At 36.6% G+C, this 18,824-nt stretch overlaps 1 protein-coding gene across 1 annotated transcript in view; it reads right to left on the bottom strand.

Annotated features, from left to right (window-relative positions):
- LOC131634031 (uncharacterized) overlaps window positions 1-18,406 on the bottom strand; it is a 64,468-nt gene extending 46,062 nt beyond the window's left edge. The window contains exons 1-3 of the mRNA XM_058904716.1: window positions 18,170-18,406; window positions 17,432-17,934; window positions 16,821-17,202 (exon numbers count right to left, since the gene is read on the bottom strand). Of these exons, the coding sequence (XP_058760699.1) occupies window positions 16,821-17,202; window positions 17,432-17,934; window positions 18,170-18,406 (1,122 nt within the window). The remainder of the gene's footprint in view (window positions 1-16,820; window positions 17,203-17,431; window positions 17,935-18,169) is intronic.
- Between the last annotated feature and the right edge of the window lie 418 nt (window positions 18,407-18,824).

The following is an 18,824-nucleotide window of genomic DNA, read 5'->3' as shown; positions in this document are numbered from 1 at the left end:
TGAGTAAGAATTCATATATCTGGGGCAATCAAGTCAAGACTCGAAGACTCTCTCAGAAGTGTTGATCAATCAGGGGCATCGTTCCTAAACTCATGATACTGGGGCAGGTTGCTTGTGGTATCACAGAACTCAGAAAGTCCTCCCGACAGACAAAGACGCTTCAAAAGCGCATCAAAAGCAGAAATGTTTCCTACGCCTGACTCAGTCAGCTAAAAAGCTTGTACATAGAAGGAGCATATTATCACTCCATCTACCAAAGGCAATCAAGTCAAGATTCAGAGAATCTCTCAAAGGCACTAAACAGTCAGAGAGGCAAGCCTATCACTTGGGGCATGTTGCATTAGTCACAAATCTCAGCAAAATCTATTTAGCTACTAGCAGCAGGATCATTATCTCCTTCAAAGTTCTAATCCCAGTAATCTCAAGAATCAAGTATACCAGGTTACCAACTCCAGGGGCAGATAGACCTCCCCATGCAAAGGGCCACATACGGTTAAGAAAATGTTTTCCAACATCAAGTGACATGGGGGCAATGAAAATTGAAATCTCAAGGGATCTTACCCACAAAGTTGTTTTCACAACAATATCCCCACAAAGTAATCCTCGAGGAGTTACCTTCAAATAATCTCTTCCCAACAGAGACTTGGCTCCCCAACACTACAGGCTCTCCGATACAATCTTCTTCTCCAACATGGTTTATTCAAACTCACTGTTCCCAGTAAAGTTGGCACTCACAGTGGAAACTTGGTCAATTATCCATCTTTTTTATCCCTAGTCAGGGCACATCAGGATCAAATCACTCAAGCTACTTTCATCCCCAAGCGGTAATAAAAATCCCCAACTGGATATCCTCAAACAAAAGACAGGAATTCTCAACCACCCTGTCATTATCTCCAGCAGCATACAAGATTTATTTTCTCAACCAGCAATTACCTTACAAAGTTACCAATATGCTTCGACTATATAGTCAAGCCATGCATTATTCATAATACATACATAACATACAACATTCTTGTTTATTTTGAGAACCTCATTACACAATACATGCATCATGACATTGCATAAAACTTATTTCGCCTTTTCAGGTCATTCCTCAATCAAAAGAACATTATCATCCAGATACAGTGCAAAATTGTATCAACGATTCAATCTTAACGCTCATTCAAGACACAAACACATTTTTTGATGCTTCATTCTGGGTCTTTCTTCAAAGATAATTCAGAAACAATCAAAGAATTTCTCATCCTTTCTAGGAACCTTTCTAGGTAGTCTTTTTCTAAGACGTTTATCAACCTTTCTAGGTAGTCTTTTCTAAGACGTTTATCAACCTTTCTAGGTAGTCTTTTCTAATACGTTTATCAACCTTTCTAGGTAGTCTTTTCTAAGACGTTTCATATCCTTTCTAGGAGCCTTTCTAGGTAGTCTTGTTTAAGATGTTTCATATCCTTTCTAGGAACCTTTCTAGGTAGTCTTTTCTAAGACGTTTATCAACCTTTCTAGGTAGTCTTTTCTAAGACGTTTCATATTCTTTCTAGGAGCCTTTCTAGGTAGTCTTGTTTAAGATGTTTCATATCCTTTCTAGGAACCTTTCTAGGTAGTCTTTTCTAAGACGTTTATCAACCTTTCTAGGTAGTCTTTTCTAAGACGTTTCATATCCTTTCTAGGAGCCTTTCTAGGTAGTCTTGTTTAAGATGTTTCATATCCTTTCTAGGAGCCTTTCTAGGTAGTCTTATTTAAGACGTTTCATATCCTTTCTAGGAGCCTTTCTAGTTTAGTTTTGTTTAAGACATGTCTCAACCTCTTTAGGTAATCTTCTTTAACATATTTATCCAATCTTTTCTAAGACATTTCTTTCCCTTTAAGGGAGCTTCTTAGTTAATCTTCTACAAGACAGTTCTTCCCGAGCTTTGTTTAAAGCCTAATCTTTTTTACATCAGTCAATGATCTTCCCTATTCAGGAGCCTCTCCAGGTAGTTTTTTGTGAGACATTACTTCATTTTGATGAATCTCTCCTTCAGATACAATCAATGCATATGATACAGTCTGAAGAGCGTCTGCTTTAGACAAGCATCTTGTTAAAACAACTGGATGACATTCTTTAAGCTCATCTCCAACATTATTCCCGCACCAGCAAGCACAAATTTCTGGGTATTCTAGTGTTCAATCATCTTCCACCTTCAGATTCCGACAGGCACACAGGCCAATCTACATCTCCAGGTTTAAGAAGATTGAACAGGGGCAGCTGTCATACCCCAAAATTTGCCCACACTTTTCAAAAAAATTCAAAACTATTTCAAAAATTGGATTTCATACAATCTCGGGTTCATTTACATTGACATCCTGAATTTTATAAATATTCGATTTAAAGTCTATTTCAAAATATAGTAGTTTACTCTTAAATTGCTTATATTTTAATAAATAGAAAATGTTGGCCGATGCTTCATATACTTTCAATTGGTTTTTTATTTCAAATAAATAAAATAGCACAATTGGTAAGAATGGAAGGCTTGCAAACAGAAGGTCACAGGTTCAATTCCTGCTTGGTGCATTTCTATGTTTTTGAAACTATTTTTTTAATCTTTTTTTGCACCTGGACGCACCTAGACACAAGTGCGTCCAGGTTCATAATCTTGGTCATCAGGAAAGATCCATGGGCCTCTGGGTTGGATCTTTTCCTTTTTAGGATTGGTTTGACCTAAATTTCACTCTATAAATAGAGCACTCCATTCTAACATTTTCCATCAACAAAGTCATCAACAACTTTTCTAACCCTAATCAACAATTTTCTAATCCTCATTCTCACACTTTCATTCATACATTTTTAAGCTTTACACGCTTTTTATCAAAAACTTTTCACTTTTCACGGTTTTTTTTAATCTCGTCTTGGCCAATGATGACACCTGAGGCCTCATATTTTTCAAAATGTTTTTTTTACAATGTTTTTGGCCAATGATTTTATATGAGGCCCCTCAAATTTACCTTCGATTTTTACCCCGTTTTATTTTTAATTTGTTAAAACCAAATGATGAACGCATGATGGTTCTATTTTTTTTATTCTAGGATTATAACCTAACAATGTTTACATTCACTAATTTTTTCATGTATAATATACAGTCCACGTTCTTGAAAGACCAAGTGACACAACACAAAACCTTTGTTTTTTTATTAATCATATGCAATTTCTAAACTAATATTTGACCACAATTTTTATTGTTCCACGTATTTTTTTTCTAGTGTGTATATACACACGTTAACATCACTAATACATCCCAATTTTGTTTTCACATAGCCATGAGAAACAGATTAAGAAAAGTTAATCTTGCACAGTAGCGATCCAAAAGGTGAAATCTCCAAAAAGAAAGTACAATAACATAATGAATTTGCTTGAATTTTCTTTACAGGATATCAGTTCGGACCAAACGGGAGTACGGCCAAAACTCGGCGGAAGCCCCTCCGAATCCGATCCAACCCCTCCCTCACGAGCAGTACCGCAGCCACTCAATGACTACGGCATCCAACAACATAGCACTGTGTTCATCATTACCGGAAACGCAACAACTTCAACATCATAGCTCAAACTAATTTCCATCTTTCCATTAAATCTTACACCGACAACATACATGAACATGAAGCTTTGGTGAAATTCACGGCACACTAATCTTTTGTACTTGCATTAACTTGATTTTGTTTTTGCAGAACAAACCAAAGACCAAGTTTATCACCTACAGATCATCATCATCCGATTCAAGAAAATCCGAAGACGACATTAACAGATTCAGCAACGTTCAATGTAAGATACCGATTCAAACAAATACATTCGTTCACCTCCGGTCATGAACAGCACATAATCACCACGTCAGATTCAAGTGAACGTCATCAACGACTCGGCATCACATCTTCGAGATTTTTTTCTTCTCCGACGGTAACCTTTATTATTGATTCTTGTTAATGTTTGCCTATGAATGAATCGGACCTTGATTAGGATTTTTTTTGTTCTTCCATTCTGTTGATTTCATCGATTGAGTAGTGTGTTGATGCTTTGTTTTCCTGTTAAGTTCGAGACACCATAATTGATTCCTCTCTTGGTTTAGAATAAGAAATGAGTGTTGTTTTGTTGAATTGAGGAGATGAAGCCATGGAAGTAACAGAAACAAAGTGTGAGTTGAAAGGGAGAGGAGGCGGATCAATAGGGTTCTATATCTAAACCGGGTTTATATGTTAATGGTATCGGATCCGGGTCAAAATCGAACCGGCCCCATAAGCTGGTTTTTCCTGGACCTTTTCTTTTGCACTTATGGGCTTTAAACTCAACCTGTTTACATGCTGCATATTACTCTCAGCCAACGCCCATTTTTCTTTTACACCCCCTCCTTTATTGGTTTTTTTTAAGTTATTTACTTATTAATTTTAATTTCTATAATAGTTTTAACTTTTTATAAAAAAAAAATATCAAAAATAGATTTTATTAATTAGTTTTCTTTTAGTAAATAAAATACAAAAACATGCTTTTTTTTAAGTTTAGTTTTAATTATCAAAAATCCAAAAAACATTTTAATTAGTCATCTTTTAGAATTTGATAGGTTAAATCTTATCTTCATTGTAATTAATAATTTTACCATTTCTCACGCGTCATTTTATATCCGTCGCTAACTTTTTTCTTGATTTTTTGTGAGGTACTAAATTCAAGCTATTGGACTATCCTTGTGGACATTTGCAAGTTTATGCTTAACTTCGTACCTTTAACTATTTTTATTTCCACTTTTAATTTCATTTGGGTTTGTAATAATTTTATCCTCATTCGGTAGTTTGTAATCCCCATCCCCGAAGCCATGTAATAGCGTAGATTTTACATTCCGCTCTTTAATTTTCTGTACATATTTAACTGCTAGATGTATGGCTAATAGGATTGTATGGCAAGATAATAACTGGATGGTAGCTCACTAACTCCAAGATTAAATACTCGAATCCGACACACTTGCACGCACTCACCCTTAGGGTACGCCCCTCTTCGGTTGCCTTCGATTATAAGGTCGTGTCCCTCGAATGTAGAGGTACCAATTAGCAAAGTCCCTCGATTAAAAATCATCGCAAAGATCATAAGTCCCTCGATGACCCACGATGTTGCCTACAATGATATGATCTAGTCCCTCGAATGGTTGCCTACGAAACGATGATTGTCCCTTTGAATATTGCTAAAGGTATCTCTACCTGTTGCCTTCAACGACCTCGATGACCCTTCGATGACCCGCACGTCCAATATAACAAGGATTTCCTACTTCTATATAGTATGGATTATCTTGGGAATCGTAAAAAATATAGAAAAGGACCAAGTAATTAGGGTAGTTCTCTTAACCTGCTTGGCTCAATAAAAGACATCTTTTCACTGCTATTTCGAAAAACTAAGGCTACGCATTTACGCTAAAGTCCTTATGCTTCTTTTCAACTCAAAACAAACAAACATGAGCTAAGCAAGTTAAGAGCCCGTAGATAACTACGGATGAAAAGGGTGCTTGCACCTTCCCTTTTCATAACTTACCCCCCGAGCCCGTTTTCTTTCAAAAAAAGGTCTTTTTCTGTACTTTTTACCTTTCCTAACATTGGACAAAATAAAAGTCGGTGGCGACTCATGCTCACCGCAACATTGTTTGCGAAATAAAAATAAAAGTCAGTTCACCGAGTTACAGAACTGGCGACTCTGCTGGGGATTCTTTAAGAGGGGTTTACCTTAGGGCTTAGTTCATTGTAAATGTTTTTAATTGTTTGTTGGTATGCTTTATTTTTAAGGGAAATGCTTGGGTTTGTTATTGTGTGAAAGATCCTACACCCGGATCTGAGTACCTTAGGTAAATGGCATGAGATCAAGGAGACTGCACAGCGTATACTGATGTGGTTGATTTGATGGCCATCGTTAGTGTGACACATTGGTTTGTCCTGGTGTTCCTTGGGATCCGACCTGAGGAAATGCTTGGCTACCGCGTGGTGTCATTAAGCACTAATTCGCCCCTAGAACCTTAGTTGAACTAAACTTCGGCCTTTTAGAAAGTAGCGAGATGGCTGGCTTTAGTTCCGACTGAAGTTGGTTGATACTCGAAGCTACACTCATATGGACTGGACTTTCGGGACCTTTTCAGTTGGTGATTCGATCGCCGAACTGAGATAAGCGCCTTCGAGAAAGGTCAATGATATGAGCTCCCTAGAACCCGATCTTTATCTAGGACAGGTTGAACCAACTAACTTTCAGCGGGGAGGGTACTTACCTATGAACTTCATGCTATCCTTTAAACCTAAGGATACTTGTGTGACTTGTTTGTATTCATTATCTAACCGTTTGGTTTCCTTGCAGGATTTGTTTATATCCTAACAATTTGATTTCCTTGCAGGTTTTGTGTGTAGGACTTACTTGTCCATATTACCTTATGCTTTTACCTAACATGTTGACTAACCTTTTTCAAAGATCTTAGGGATTCGTGGCGCATACTTTCCAGGTACTATGGAAGGATTATTAAGAGCCTAAACTTCTGTCAAGGGGCAAGAGGATTTATTTTCCTCTAGCCAGATGCCTTCAAACTCAAGGGTACAGTTCCTATCAAGGGGCAAGAGGATTTATTTTCCTCTACCCAGATGCCTTCAAACTCAAGGGTACAGTTCCTATCAAGGGGCAAGAGGATTTATTTTCCTTTAGCCACATGCCTTTAAGCTCAAAAGTACCATACCCCGAATCAGAGGCTATGACCCACTGGATATGGTGAGCTTGATTCCTATAGAAGAATGTCCAAGAATCAGAGTTCTTCAAACGAAGAGGCGACCAATCAACTTTCTAATGTTGCAAACTGGATTATCTAAAGATATTTGAAAACATTGCATATGCATTTGCATACATATAATCGCATAACAGGTTTCCAGACAACGAGTTTCTCAACTTCTTCCTCAAATCCCTGAAGCTCTCTAGGGCACTTGGTTTATCGATTGATGTTTGTCAGCCGATCCGAGACAAGGTTCAAGACTTGATTGATGCAAAGGTCATCACATTCACACCTACAATCCAGATTTGAAGTTCTCCTTCGACTCAACAGATCTTCTGAAGCAATAAGTCCATACGGAGAAAATCTCCTCAACTCTGACAATCTCTACACATCAAGCATGTTCATGCGTAGTCTTTCTTGTTTTGATTCAATACTGTTTATATGCAATACTTGTTTGTTTTTGAACTATAATAATGATGCATTGAATATGTTTGTCTTGAAAAATTCATTCGCTCTCGCTCTAACATGTTTTCTTTGCTTGTGATACTAAACTCTCAGTGATAAAGCATGATGACTCTGAAAGGAGAATGACGAACATATAATACCAATAATCTCAAATGGTGTGCTTTCGAGTAAAACCCTGTTGATGATGTACAGGCATTGTTTCAAATCCCCAAACACTGGAGATATAAGGAAGTTATCCCTTGTCAACCCCTTTGAGCCTTGAAGTAGGAGTTTCCTTTCTATACAAAAAAACACCCTCATATTTAACCTAGGGGCAGGGTAGTGTTCAGTTAACCTGATCGAGCGTTCAAAATTCATCAGGAGCTCGCATCTAAGGATACAACAATGGTTATCTTTCAAAAGGTTGAGGAAAGCCAATACCACAATGGTTATCCTTCATCAAGCAAGAAATGAGGCAGTCGCTATCTCTCCAAAGAATCGAATACATCTCAGGATCATACGGCTGGTTCAAAAGAAGAAAAATGAATGAAAAAATAAGAGAAAAGAAAGCTCGCTAAGTCAACAAACTTGAAATCAAATGACTTAGGCAAAACTTAGGGCATCCCGGTGGACATCGAAATCATAATTCAAAAGACTTTGTCCACGCAAAAGTTAGGGAAACAAAAAGATCCTCAACAAAAAGGAAAAGTCGTGTGACTAAAAATTTGAGATCGTGTGATCAAACACCAAGAATAAAAGGTTAGTGACTGCCATGTCTAAACACCTCATCAACTCCTCAATCGTACGTCTCAAACTCCTTTTGAAGGATGAATGCTCGCATCGAGTTAACTGAACTTAGGTTGGAGAACATCACGAAGGGGGTGGGCACCAATAAAATTTTGATCCTAAAACTCCTTTTTTTTTCTAAAACCGTGAACCTGACCACGTTACAACCCTCAAAAGTCCTAATTGAAGCAGGGTTAATTCGAAAGCATACTATAACGAGAATACGGTAAACTGACTCCTAGGAGTTTTGCTAAAACGCTTGAGTTGATATCACACCACCTTTCACATAAAAAAAATCGATATTTTGACATCCTTTCAAAAAAAAAAAAAAACTTCTTTAAACTTCAAGACAAACATGAACTTTGCATTAGAATTATATTTCTCATACTAAACAATCTTTGCATATGAACAAGTACTTGACACCAGGAAAGCTTCCATCATGAGCTGCCGACGAAAAGTCTAATCCTCTCAAGTGACAAGTTGGCTTCAGAACTCTGTTGAGTTCGAGCGAGAATATCTCAAATACTGATCACCCTTAGGGGCACAAAAAAAGTTGAATACCCTTTTGAGTAAGAATTCATATATCTGGGGCAATCAAGTCAAGACTCGAAGACTCTCTCAGAAGTGTTGATCAATCAGGGGCATCGTTCCTAAACTCATGATACTGGGGCAGGTTGCTTGTGGTATCACAGAACTCAGAAAGTCCTCCCGACAGACAAAGACGCTTCAAAAGCGCATCAAAAGCAGAAATGTTTCCTACGCCTGACTCAGTCAGCTAAAAAGCTTGTACATAGAAGGAGCATATTATCACTCCATCTACCAAAGGCAATCAAGTCAAGATTCAGAGAATCTCTCAAAGGCACTAAACAGTCAGAGAGGCAAGCCTATCACTTGGGGCATGTTGCATTAGTCACAAATCTCAGCAAAATCTATTTAGCTACTAGCAGCAGGATCATTATCTCCTTCAAAGTTCTAATCCCAGTAATCTCAAGAATCAAGTATACCAGGTTACCAACTCCAGGGGCAGATAGACCTCCCCATGCAAAGGGCCACATACGGTTAAGAAAATGTTTTCCAACATCAAGTGACATGGGGGCAATGAAAATTGAAATCTCAAGGGATCTTACCCACAAAGTTGTTTTCACAACAATATCCCCACAAAGTAATCCTCGAGGAGTTACCTTCAAATAATCTCTTCCCAACAGAGACTTGGCTCCCCAACACTACAGGCTCTCCGATACAATCTTCTTCTCCAACATGGTTTATTCAAACTCACTGTTCCCAGTAAAGTTGGCACTCACAGTGGAAACTTGGTCAATTATCCATCTTTTTTATCCCTAGTCAGGGCACATCAGGATCAAATCACTCAAGCTACTTTCATCCCCAAGCGGTAATAAAAATCCCCAACTGGATATCCTCAAACAAAAGACAGGAATTCTCAACCACCCTGTCATTATCTCCAGCAGCATACAAGATTTATTTTCTCAACCAGCAATTACCTTACAAAGTTACCAATATGCTTCGACTATATAGTCAAGCCATGCATTATTCATAATACATACATAACATACAACATTCTTGTTTATTTTGAGAACCTCATTACACAATACATGCATCATGACATTGCATAAAACTTATTTCGCCTTTTCAGGTCATTCCTCAATCAAAAGAACATTATCATCCAGATACAGTGCAAAATTGTATCAACGATTCAATCTTAACGCTCATTCAAGACACAAACACATTTTTTGATGCTTCATTCTGGGTCTTTCTTCAAAGATAATTCAGAAACAATCAAAGAATTTCTCATCCTTTCTAGGAACCTTTCTAGGTAGTCTTTTTCTAAGACGTTTATCAACCTTTCTAGGTAGTCTTTTCTAAGACGTTTATCAACCTTTCTAGGTAGTCTTTTCTAATACGTTTATCAACCTTTCTAGGTAGTCTTTTCTAAGACGTTTCATATCCTTTCTAGGAGCCTTTCTAGGTAGTCTTGTTTAAGATGTTTCATATCCTTTCTAGGAACCTTTCTAGGTAGTCTTTTCTAAGACGTTTATCAACCTTTCTAGGTAGTCTTTTCTAAGACGTTTCATATTCTTTCTAGGAGCCTTTCTAGGTAGTCTTGTTTAAGATGTTTCATATCCTTTCTAGGAACCTTTCTAGGTAGTCTTTTCTAAGACGTTTATCAACCTTTCTAGGTAGTCTTTTCTAAGACGTTTCATATCCTTTCTAGGAGCCTTTCTAGGTAGTCTTGTTTAAGATGTTTCATATCCTTTCTAGGAGCCTTTCTAGGTAGTCTTATTTAAGACGTTTCATATCCTTTCTAGGAGCCTTTCTAGTTTAGTTTTGTTTAAGACATGTCTCAACCTCTTTAGGTAATCTTCTTTAACATATTTATCCAATCTTTTCTAAGACATTTCTTTCCCTTTAAGGGAGCTTCTTAGTTAATCTTCTACAAGACAGTTCTTCCCGAGCTTTGTTTAAAGCCTAATCTTTTTTACATCAGTCAATGATCTTCCCTATTCAGGAGCCTCTCCAGGTAGTTTTTTGTGAGACATTACTTCATTTTGATGAATCTCTCCTTCAGATACAATCAATGCATATGATACAGTCTGAAGAGCGTCTGCTTTAGACAAGCATCTTGTTAAAACAACTGGATGACATTCTTTAAGCTCATCTCCAACATTATTCCCGCACCAGCAAGCACAAATTTCTGGGTATTCTAGTGTTCAATCATCTTCCACCTTCAGATTCCGACAGGCACACAGGCCAATCTACATCTCCAGGTTTAAGAAGATTGAACAGGGGCAGCTGTCATACCCCAAAATTTGCCCACACTTTTCAAAAAAAATTCAAAACTATTTCAAAAATTGGATTTCATACAATCTCGGGTTCATTTACATTGACATCCTGAATTTTATAAATATTCGATTTAAAGTCTATTTCAAAATATAGTAGTTTACTCTTAAATTGCTTATATTTTAATAAATAGAAAATGTTGGCCGATGCTTCATATACTTTCAATTGGTTTTTTATTTCAAATAAATAAAATAGCACAATTGGTAAGATTAGGAGTTAATTGATTTTCTACTTTTAAGATTAGGAGTTAATTGATTTTCTACTTTTATTATTTAGATTAGGAATTGTAGAAAATATTAACATTGATATTAATTTAATTTTTTAAATTAGGATTAGGAAAATCAAATTAAGATTAGGTTAGGTTTATCTCCCGATTATTCGACCATCTTGATTTAATTAATTTAATCAACCTTAATCATAAATATAACAAAAACTCTAGAGGTTTATCAATGCCTTAGGGTTTGCCCGGTTCCACTGCCATTTGGAAAAAATATTAATTTAATTAATTCTTGAATAATTCTCTCCTCGACCCGACTAAAGCTATTAGTCGCATTAGACGAGAGATAAAAGAATAAAACATGAGATTTAATGACAAAATTAAAATACATTCAATTTGCTGCCCGCGACGATCGAATCTATCGATCAGAGTAACCAACAATGCCTCTTTAATCCGTTAACTATAATGATCAAACCTATTGATCATTGCAACAACAGTGACATATTAAATAAGGGTTGTACGCCCAAAACCTTCAAAACACACTAAACCACGACACTACGGATTTTCATCCTTTTCAATCAGGCAACTCAAAATGCCTTTCAAATTAAATTCAAAACTACGATAGGCCATTCAAAAAGCCTTCAAACCATATCAAATCGAATTCTAAGGCGTACAACCCTGTGCCCGAACTACGTTGACTCTGATTCTCCCTAAGGAGATACGTAGGCACTTGGATAACCAAGGCGAGTCCCCCTCCTCAAAACTCTAATCATGTTCATAATAATTTGCTTTTAACTCTATTGATTGTCTGTCATCTTTCTTTATTTTAGCCATAAACCTCAACTTTATAATGCAAACCTTAGGAAAGGGTTGAAGGTGCCTAACACCTTCCCTCGACCTGATTATAATAACTTACCCCGATCTCTAAACTGCGTAGGGTTTCCTATTCGCCCTTCAGAATAGGTGGCGACTCTAAGTCTTAATTTTTAGGGCAGGTTGCTACAGTGGGCAGTGAGGAATTAATATGTCGGGAGCCTACGTAGAGAACATGGATTGATCTATATGTTGGATTTAGGATCTAGTGGATGTAAGGATGTTGTACCGGAGAATTAGAACCTTTTTGAATAATTGCTGAGATGATGAATATGTTATTGTGGTTGTACATAGTTAAGGAGTATGTATTCGACAACGTTAAGATGATGAGTTGATACCATATGATGCTATAATAATTTTGTGTTGTTGTAATATATTATTGTAGATTCCAGATATAATGAGGAATTATACTCTATGAAGGACGAAGTTGATTTAATTCTTAGAGAAGAGCGGAACTCAATTTGAGCTATTTTGTAAGAAATGGTCTATTGGAGCTGATAAGTGTGATTATAATTACTGTGTGTACTCGTTCTGATGGTTAGAATGTTTAAATAAAGTAAGTAAATCAAGGATTTGTTTTTGGATGCGAGCAAGCATTGCTGAGTGGTAAATCAGTATCATGGATGGTAAAGAATGATTCTTGAATGAATGAGTAGATAGAGCCATAACTGGGTAAAACTCAGAAATCTAATTGGTAATGATGGTTGTAACGAGTAATCAGAATAATGCATAGAAAACGGAATGTAACATGGAATAATTGCTGGTGTGAATTGAGAGGAGTCAGATAGTTGAAATTCAATGGTATAGGAATATTATTATTGAGGTTCTTGAAGGAAGCAGTTGGTGAAATGTGTAAGTATTATTTTATCACTCAGATGGAAAAGTGTGTCTAAGGTTGGTACGTTCGGTAGATGGAATACATTACTGCAGTGTTGATCAGGTTTGGTTATACCATGGTTCTGTAATTATCTTATCCAATTATTGAGCACATTGTATGGGTTGTACCTCAATGTTCTATTGTCGTTAACCTTTTGAAGGTATAGCGAGTGGTACACCTTTGAGGTGGTCGAATGCGACGTAAGAGCTGAGATTGAATGCGTGAGATGTGCTTTCTGTTGGTTATGTCAGATGAATTTTGAGGATCGACTAGGGAAATGTCACCTAGGAACTGGAGAGTCAGATGAAGGACTCCTATCCGGAATCTTTCACTTGAGGTATGTTTTCGAGGACGAAAACTCCTTTAGTGGGGGAGAGATGTAACACCCCGTATTTTCTAATTTTAATTTAATCGGAAATTAAATTATTATTTAGAATTATTTAGTATTTTCGTTGAATTAATTTGGTGGAGTAAAGTTGAAGTGTTATTTTATCAATGAGCTTAAAAATAACTTCGGGTTTAATTTGAGTTGTTGTGAAGTAAGGATGGGGTATGTTACTTAGGCCCAATTAAGTTATTTAAGTGGTTAAATAAAATAACCCTTACTATGTTGGATTTAGAAATGAAAGAAGGAAGAGCTATCATAACATAAAGAGGAAGAGAGTTTGGAGGAGAGGTGAAGAAGAGAGCCATGGCGGAAGAGAAAAGCTAGAGGAAGTCCAATTTTCGCAGCAAGTTTCTGCAGTGAGACACCTTAGCAAAACAGACGTTTCTCCCAATCCAACCGTTGGATCGTCGCGGTTCTTGGACACAACGTTCCAGACTCGTAGAGGTAACGTTTGACCAGAGCGATTTTTGTTTTGATGATTTTAAGTCCGTCTGACAAAGCGATTTCCGAACAGGTTTTTGGTGCATCTCTGCACGTTGCTAGAAAATATTTTCGGAGGAAGTTGGAAGCGACGGCATAAGCTATGGCAACCGGGAGAGTAGAGAAATATCATATCCAGGTAAGGGGAGGATTATCTGGTTAACATCTATTATCGGGTTAGGGGTTGATAGTACTGAATAGGTGTAGAATTCGTGTCGATTGAGTCATATGATAGATTTAGGGATTTGGATTAATTGAATGATAATTGATCATTTTGTTGGAATCTATGATGTTTGTGTTATTATGACTTCAATTGATGCTTGTTATGTGTTTTATGATGTGTATTGTGTGTTGTATGTGTGTTCTATTTCCTAAAATTCGTACTGGTATGATTTGGGGGGATTGAAATGCTTAGAATGCTGTAATTCTGCATATTTGGGGTTGCAGGTACGCAGTAACCGGTTACTGAGGGCAGGGTAATTGATTAATGCAGTGTAAAATGGTAAAGATTGCTGACTGGGAGTCGATAATCGGTTATTGAAAGGGGTGTAACCGATTACCCATACAAAAAAATAGGGGAATGTGTTTCGTGAAACAGGGTAATCGGTTACTGGCATTTGGGTAACCGATTACCACTGATGATTTTTGAAAAATGATGTATTTTGGAAAGTTTATACCTTTTGAACCGTTGGTCCGTTTTGTGTGCCGTTTCGAGCTAAACGAACCTTGTGAAATAATCTATTTGATGAGTATTGATGTGATTGTGATTAAATGATGCATATATATATATATATATATATATATATATATATATATATATATATATATATATATATATATATATATATATATATATATATATATATATATATATATATATATATATATATATATATATATATATATATATATATATATATAAACATGCTTGATGATGAAGATGATTATGATGAAATGAGTATTTGATGACGTTACTCATTAGACTTGACGATGGTATAAGTATGTTCATGTATGTTTGCAATCATTCATATTAATTGATGATGTTGTATCCATGATGATGTGTTGGATCAGTAAAGGGCATGATTCCCATTGTGTGGAATCTGTACTGGCAGGGCCGTATCTTGATGATGTTGGATCGATCATGGGTTATTCACATTTGATGATGTTGGTACCACATGCATAGTGTCAGTTCATACATAAGCATACTTTTATAACATGATTGGATGTATTCTAGTGTTATAATTATTGATGATGTGTTGGTTGGTTTCTTATGATGATAAAACTTGTCTGAATGTCTGTTTATGAAACGATTGGGTGAATGATGCAACTATGACGTGTTATTGCTTTATAACCTTATAACATTTGTTAATTATGATGAGACTCACCCTTACATGTTGTTATTTTCAAATTGAGGATAGCGACTGTTCGACTCGATGAGGATTAGCTCATGACTAAGTTGTTTAGTTAGCGTCAGGTGTCATGCTCTGATATTTGTAACACTGGGGACGCGATGTTTAGAGTTTATGGTTTATAACTCTGGTTATGTTTTGATGTTTTGAAGGATAAGTTTTAAAGATGTTAAACTTATTCCGTATGATTTAATTTCCGCTGTGTTAACATGAAATGTTTTAATTGATGATGATTGCCTCAGTGAATGCATGACATGACTAAACGATGTTTAATTAATTATTGAATTGTGGCACCCTTGTTTTCATGTACTATGAATAAATTTATTTAATTTTCCGCAGGGTTTAGAAGGGTGTTACAACACTCACAGAATAAATTACCAAAAGTCAAATCTGAAACATCAATAATAATAATAAATAGAAACAATCATTGAAGAAATAAAACATGAAAACAAAACAAAAAATTCAAATAAAAGAAGAAAGGAGTGGGAGGACTAAATGTTTTGCAGTTACCTAACAGTGAAGGAGAGCTTGAACTACGAAGAACGGATAAGGAGTGAACGAGAGCTTGATTTCTTGTTCCCAGTTTGAGAATACCGGCGCTAGGATTTTTTAGAAGCATTTTGGAGTAAGAAATGGGAAACTGTAAAAATAATAAGGGTTTTCACGTTTTATCAAGCTACTGTTATTATTATACTTTAAAAGAAAAGTAACGAGGTTAAAAAGAAATGGGAGAAGTGTTTCACGTTTTAATCATTAATCATCACTTGCAAAATTACATAGTATATAACTTCGCTTTCAGTACACATCACAAGAACATTTCAGTCTAGTTGGTAGCAAGTATGGCCTTGAAATAAGATGTAACTAGTTCGACTCCCAGCAATGAAAATTTTGAATTCATTTTTTTTATAAAATAACTTTTATAAAAGTTCCAGCGCTGTATTTATTGACAACAGCAAATGCAACACATATAAACTCAATTGTTTTATCTTCACCAAAACTAATATTATTATTTTTTGAACCAAAGGGGGGAATATATTAATTCAAAAAAACTGTACAAGAAGGGCGATCCGAAGATCCAATTGCTGTAAGTAACTTCAGTAATGGCTAGTTTCATGAGTTGTGCTTTCCATCCCTTCCCCTTGATGTAGTCAATTAGCCACTGCATTTCATGGTGCCAATTCAGAGGTTGGCGATTGACATTCATCCAGGCCAGGACTTGACTCCAAATAACAGAGGTTGCTTTACAGCAGAAAAACAGATGGTCAGCAGTCTCTTCAACCTCAGCACAAAGGCTACAGATGGGATCATGTACCATTCCAAAACGATGGAGTCTCTCCTTGGTGGGAAGCTTGTCATGACAGAGGAGCCAAAATATTATTTTAGCTTTAGGTCTGGGCAGATTATGGCAAAAGAGTTTGTACCAAGGAACTCTAATCTGATCATCTATCAGGGCATTGTAAATCTGCTTCAAAGGAAATTTTTTGTTATGTAGAAATTGGGACCAAAGAGGCTGCAGGACATTAATACATTCCTTATACTTGAATATCTTCTTCATGATCCATGTCCAGTTACAGCTAGCTTCAACAGTCAGAACATCTTTGCCCTTCAGATAATTGGTATGGATCCATTTGACCCATAGATTATCACTTTTGCTACAGATGTTCTAGAGACATTTCAGAAGAGAAGCCTTGTTGTAAGCATAATGATTTAACAGGCCCAGGCCCCCCTGTTTTGCTGGACTGCAAACCTTAACCCAAGCCACAGGGCTTTTCTTATTACCAGACCAAATAAAGGCTCTACACAGGGATTCAATCTTCTTAATGACAAAATTGGGTAAAGGAAAGTTATGCATCCAATATTGGGCTATAAAGCAAGAGATACTCTCAACCAATTGGATCCTACCAGCATAACTGAGCAATCTGCTAGACCAGTGCCTAATCCTGCGAGTAATTCTATCTATGAGGGGTAGATAATGATGGATATTCAATTTCTTGCTAGATAGAGGAACTCCTAGGTACCTGATAGAAAAGTGGCCTTCTTCAAACCCTGTGGTTGCCTTGACAATGCTCCTAGTGTCCATGTCCACACTCCCAAAGAAGACCTTACTTTTTCTAGGGTTAAGAATGAGCCTTGTAGAATCAGAAAAAGAACTTAAAAGCAATCATAAGTAAGTCAACAGAGGTCTGGTCACCCCTGAAGAAGAACAAAATGTCATCAGCAAAGGAGAGATTGATGAGGGACAGTCTTTCACATTTTACATGGTGATTGAAATTGGGATCGTGTTGCATTTTTAGAAGGCACCTACTGAGATATTCCATCAGGATAATAAATAGAAAAGGTGATATAGGGTCTCCTTGCCTTATTTCTCTCCTGGCTTGCAGGGGTGTAGAGTACTCACCATTGATATTAAAAGTGTAAGTTACTGAAGTAACAAGAGCCATCACCCAATGGAAAAACTTTGTTGGGAAACCTAACTCATGCATAATCTTCTCAAGGGCTCCCCAATGGACCATATCATAGGCCTTTTGAAGGTCAATTTGAAACATACATATTGGAGTCCCATGTTTCCTCTCATACACTTTAAGCAACTCATAAGCTAGGAGAATGTGGTTATGGATATCCTGGCCAGATATAAAAGCAGCTTGGTTCTTGTTGATGATAGTAGGCATTATCTCCCTCATTGTAGCAGTAAGGACCCTGGAAATGATCTTGAGGACAATGGTGCAGCCAACTATAGGTCTATACTCCTTAATGATTTTAGCACTCTCACTTTTAGGAATAATAGTCACAACAGTCCTATTAAACTCCTTGTGCAAATAGCCCTTGGTAAAGAACTCCTCCACTGTTGCAGCAACATCACTCTTCAGAATATGCCAACAACTTTTAAATATTTTAGCACTAAAGCCATCAATACCAGGGGATTTGTTATCTCCTATCCCTTTTAGAGCTTCCTCAATTTCCTACATGTTAATGTCTCTGATAAGCTAATTCCTCTGCTCCCATATCAATCTGATTGCCCCTTCTCATGGCCTCCACATCAATATGCTTAATACAAGTGGCTTTAGTCCCCATAAGGTTGCCATAAAAGGTCATTACTTCGTGCACAATATTGGCCTGACCAATGATAAGCTTCCAATTATCGAGTTGTAGGAATTTGATGTTTTTGGTATTATGTCTAGCTGTGAGCTGAGCATAGAAAAAACTGCTGTTGCCATCACCTTTCCTAATCCAATCAATTTTTGCACGTTTCGTCAACAAGCTCTCTTCCTGATCATGGATTTTAATCACACCTTCAATGAGCTTTTTCACTTTCTCAATGAGCCTGCTATCCATCCTACTATGAAGCAGCTCCTGCTGAGCATCATGGAGGCAGTCCTAGCTTGAGTTAATCTTTGCTTAAAGGTACCAGTATCTCTGCTAAACTTCTTGATAAAACTTATATTATTAATAACTAGAAAATAAAAGGATGATACTAATTTATTTAATAAATAAAAATAGAATACAGGAAGATTATTAGTGACCGAAATGTCGGTCTTTGAGTATTTATGTTAAATTAATTTTAAATTTTGGAAAATGAAAATCTGGTCACAAAATTGGTGGCTAATTTGGTCGCTGAATAGGTGGCTAAATTTTTGTGTGACCAATTTAGCAACGTCTAAAATTTTACCTATAGTTTGTTAAATTTCGGTGGCTATTTTGGTGGCTATAGTGACCGAAATTTTTCGGTCACTGAAAGCGGAAATTCTAATAG

Source organism: Vicia villosa, unplaced genomic scaffold (genome assembly GCF_029867415.1).
Source record: "Vicia villosa cultivar HV-30 ecotype Madison, WI unplaced genomic scaffold, Vvil1.0 ctg.001210F_1_1, whole genome shotgun sequence".
In the NCBI taxonomy this organism is placed as follows: Eukaryota; Viridiplantae; Streptophyta; class Magnoliopsida; order Fabales; family Fabaceae; genus Vicia; species Vicia villosa.
This window is presented reverse-complemented; position numbering and strand designations above follow the sequence as displayed.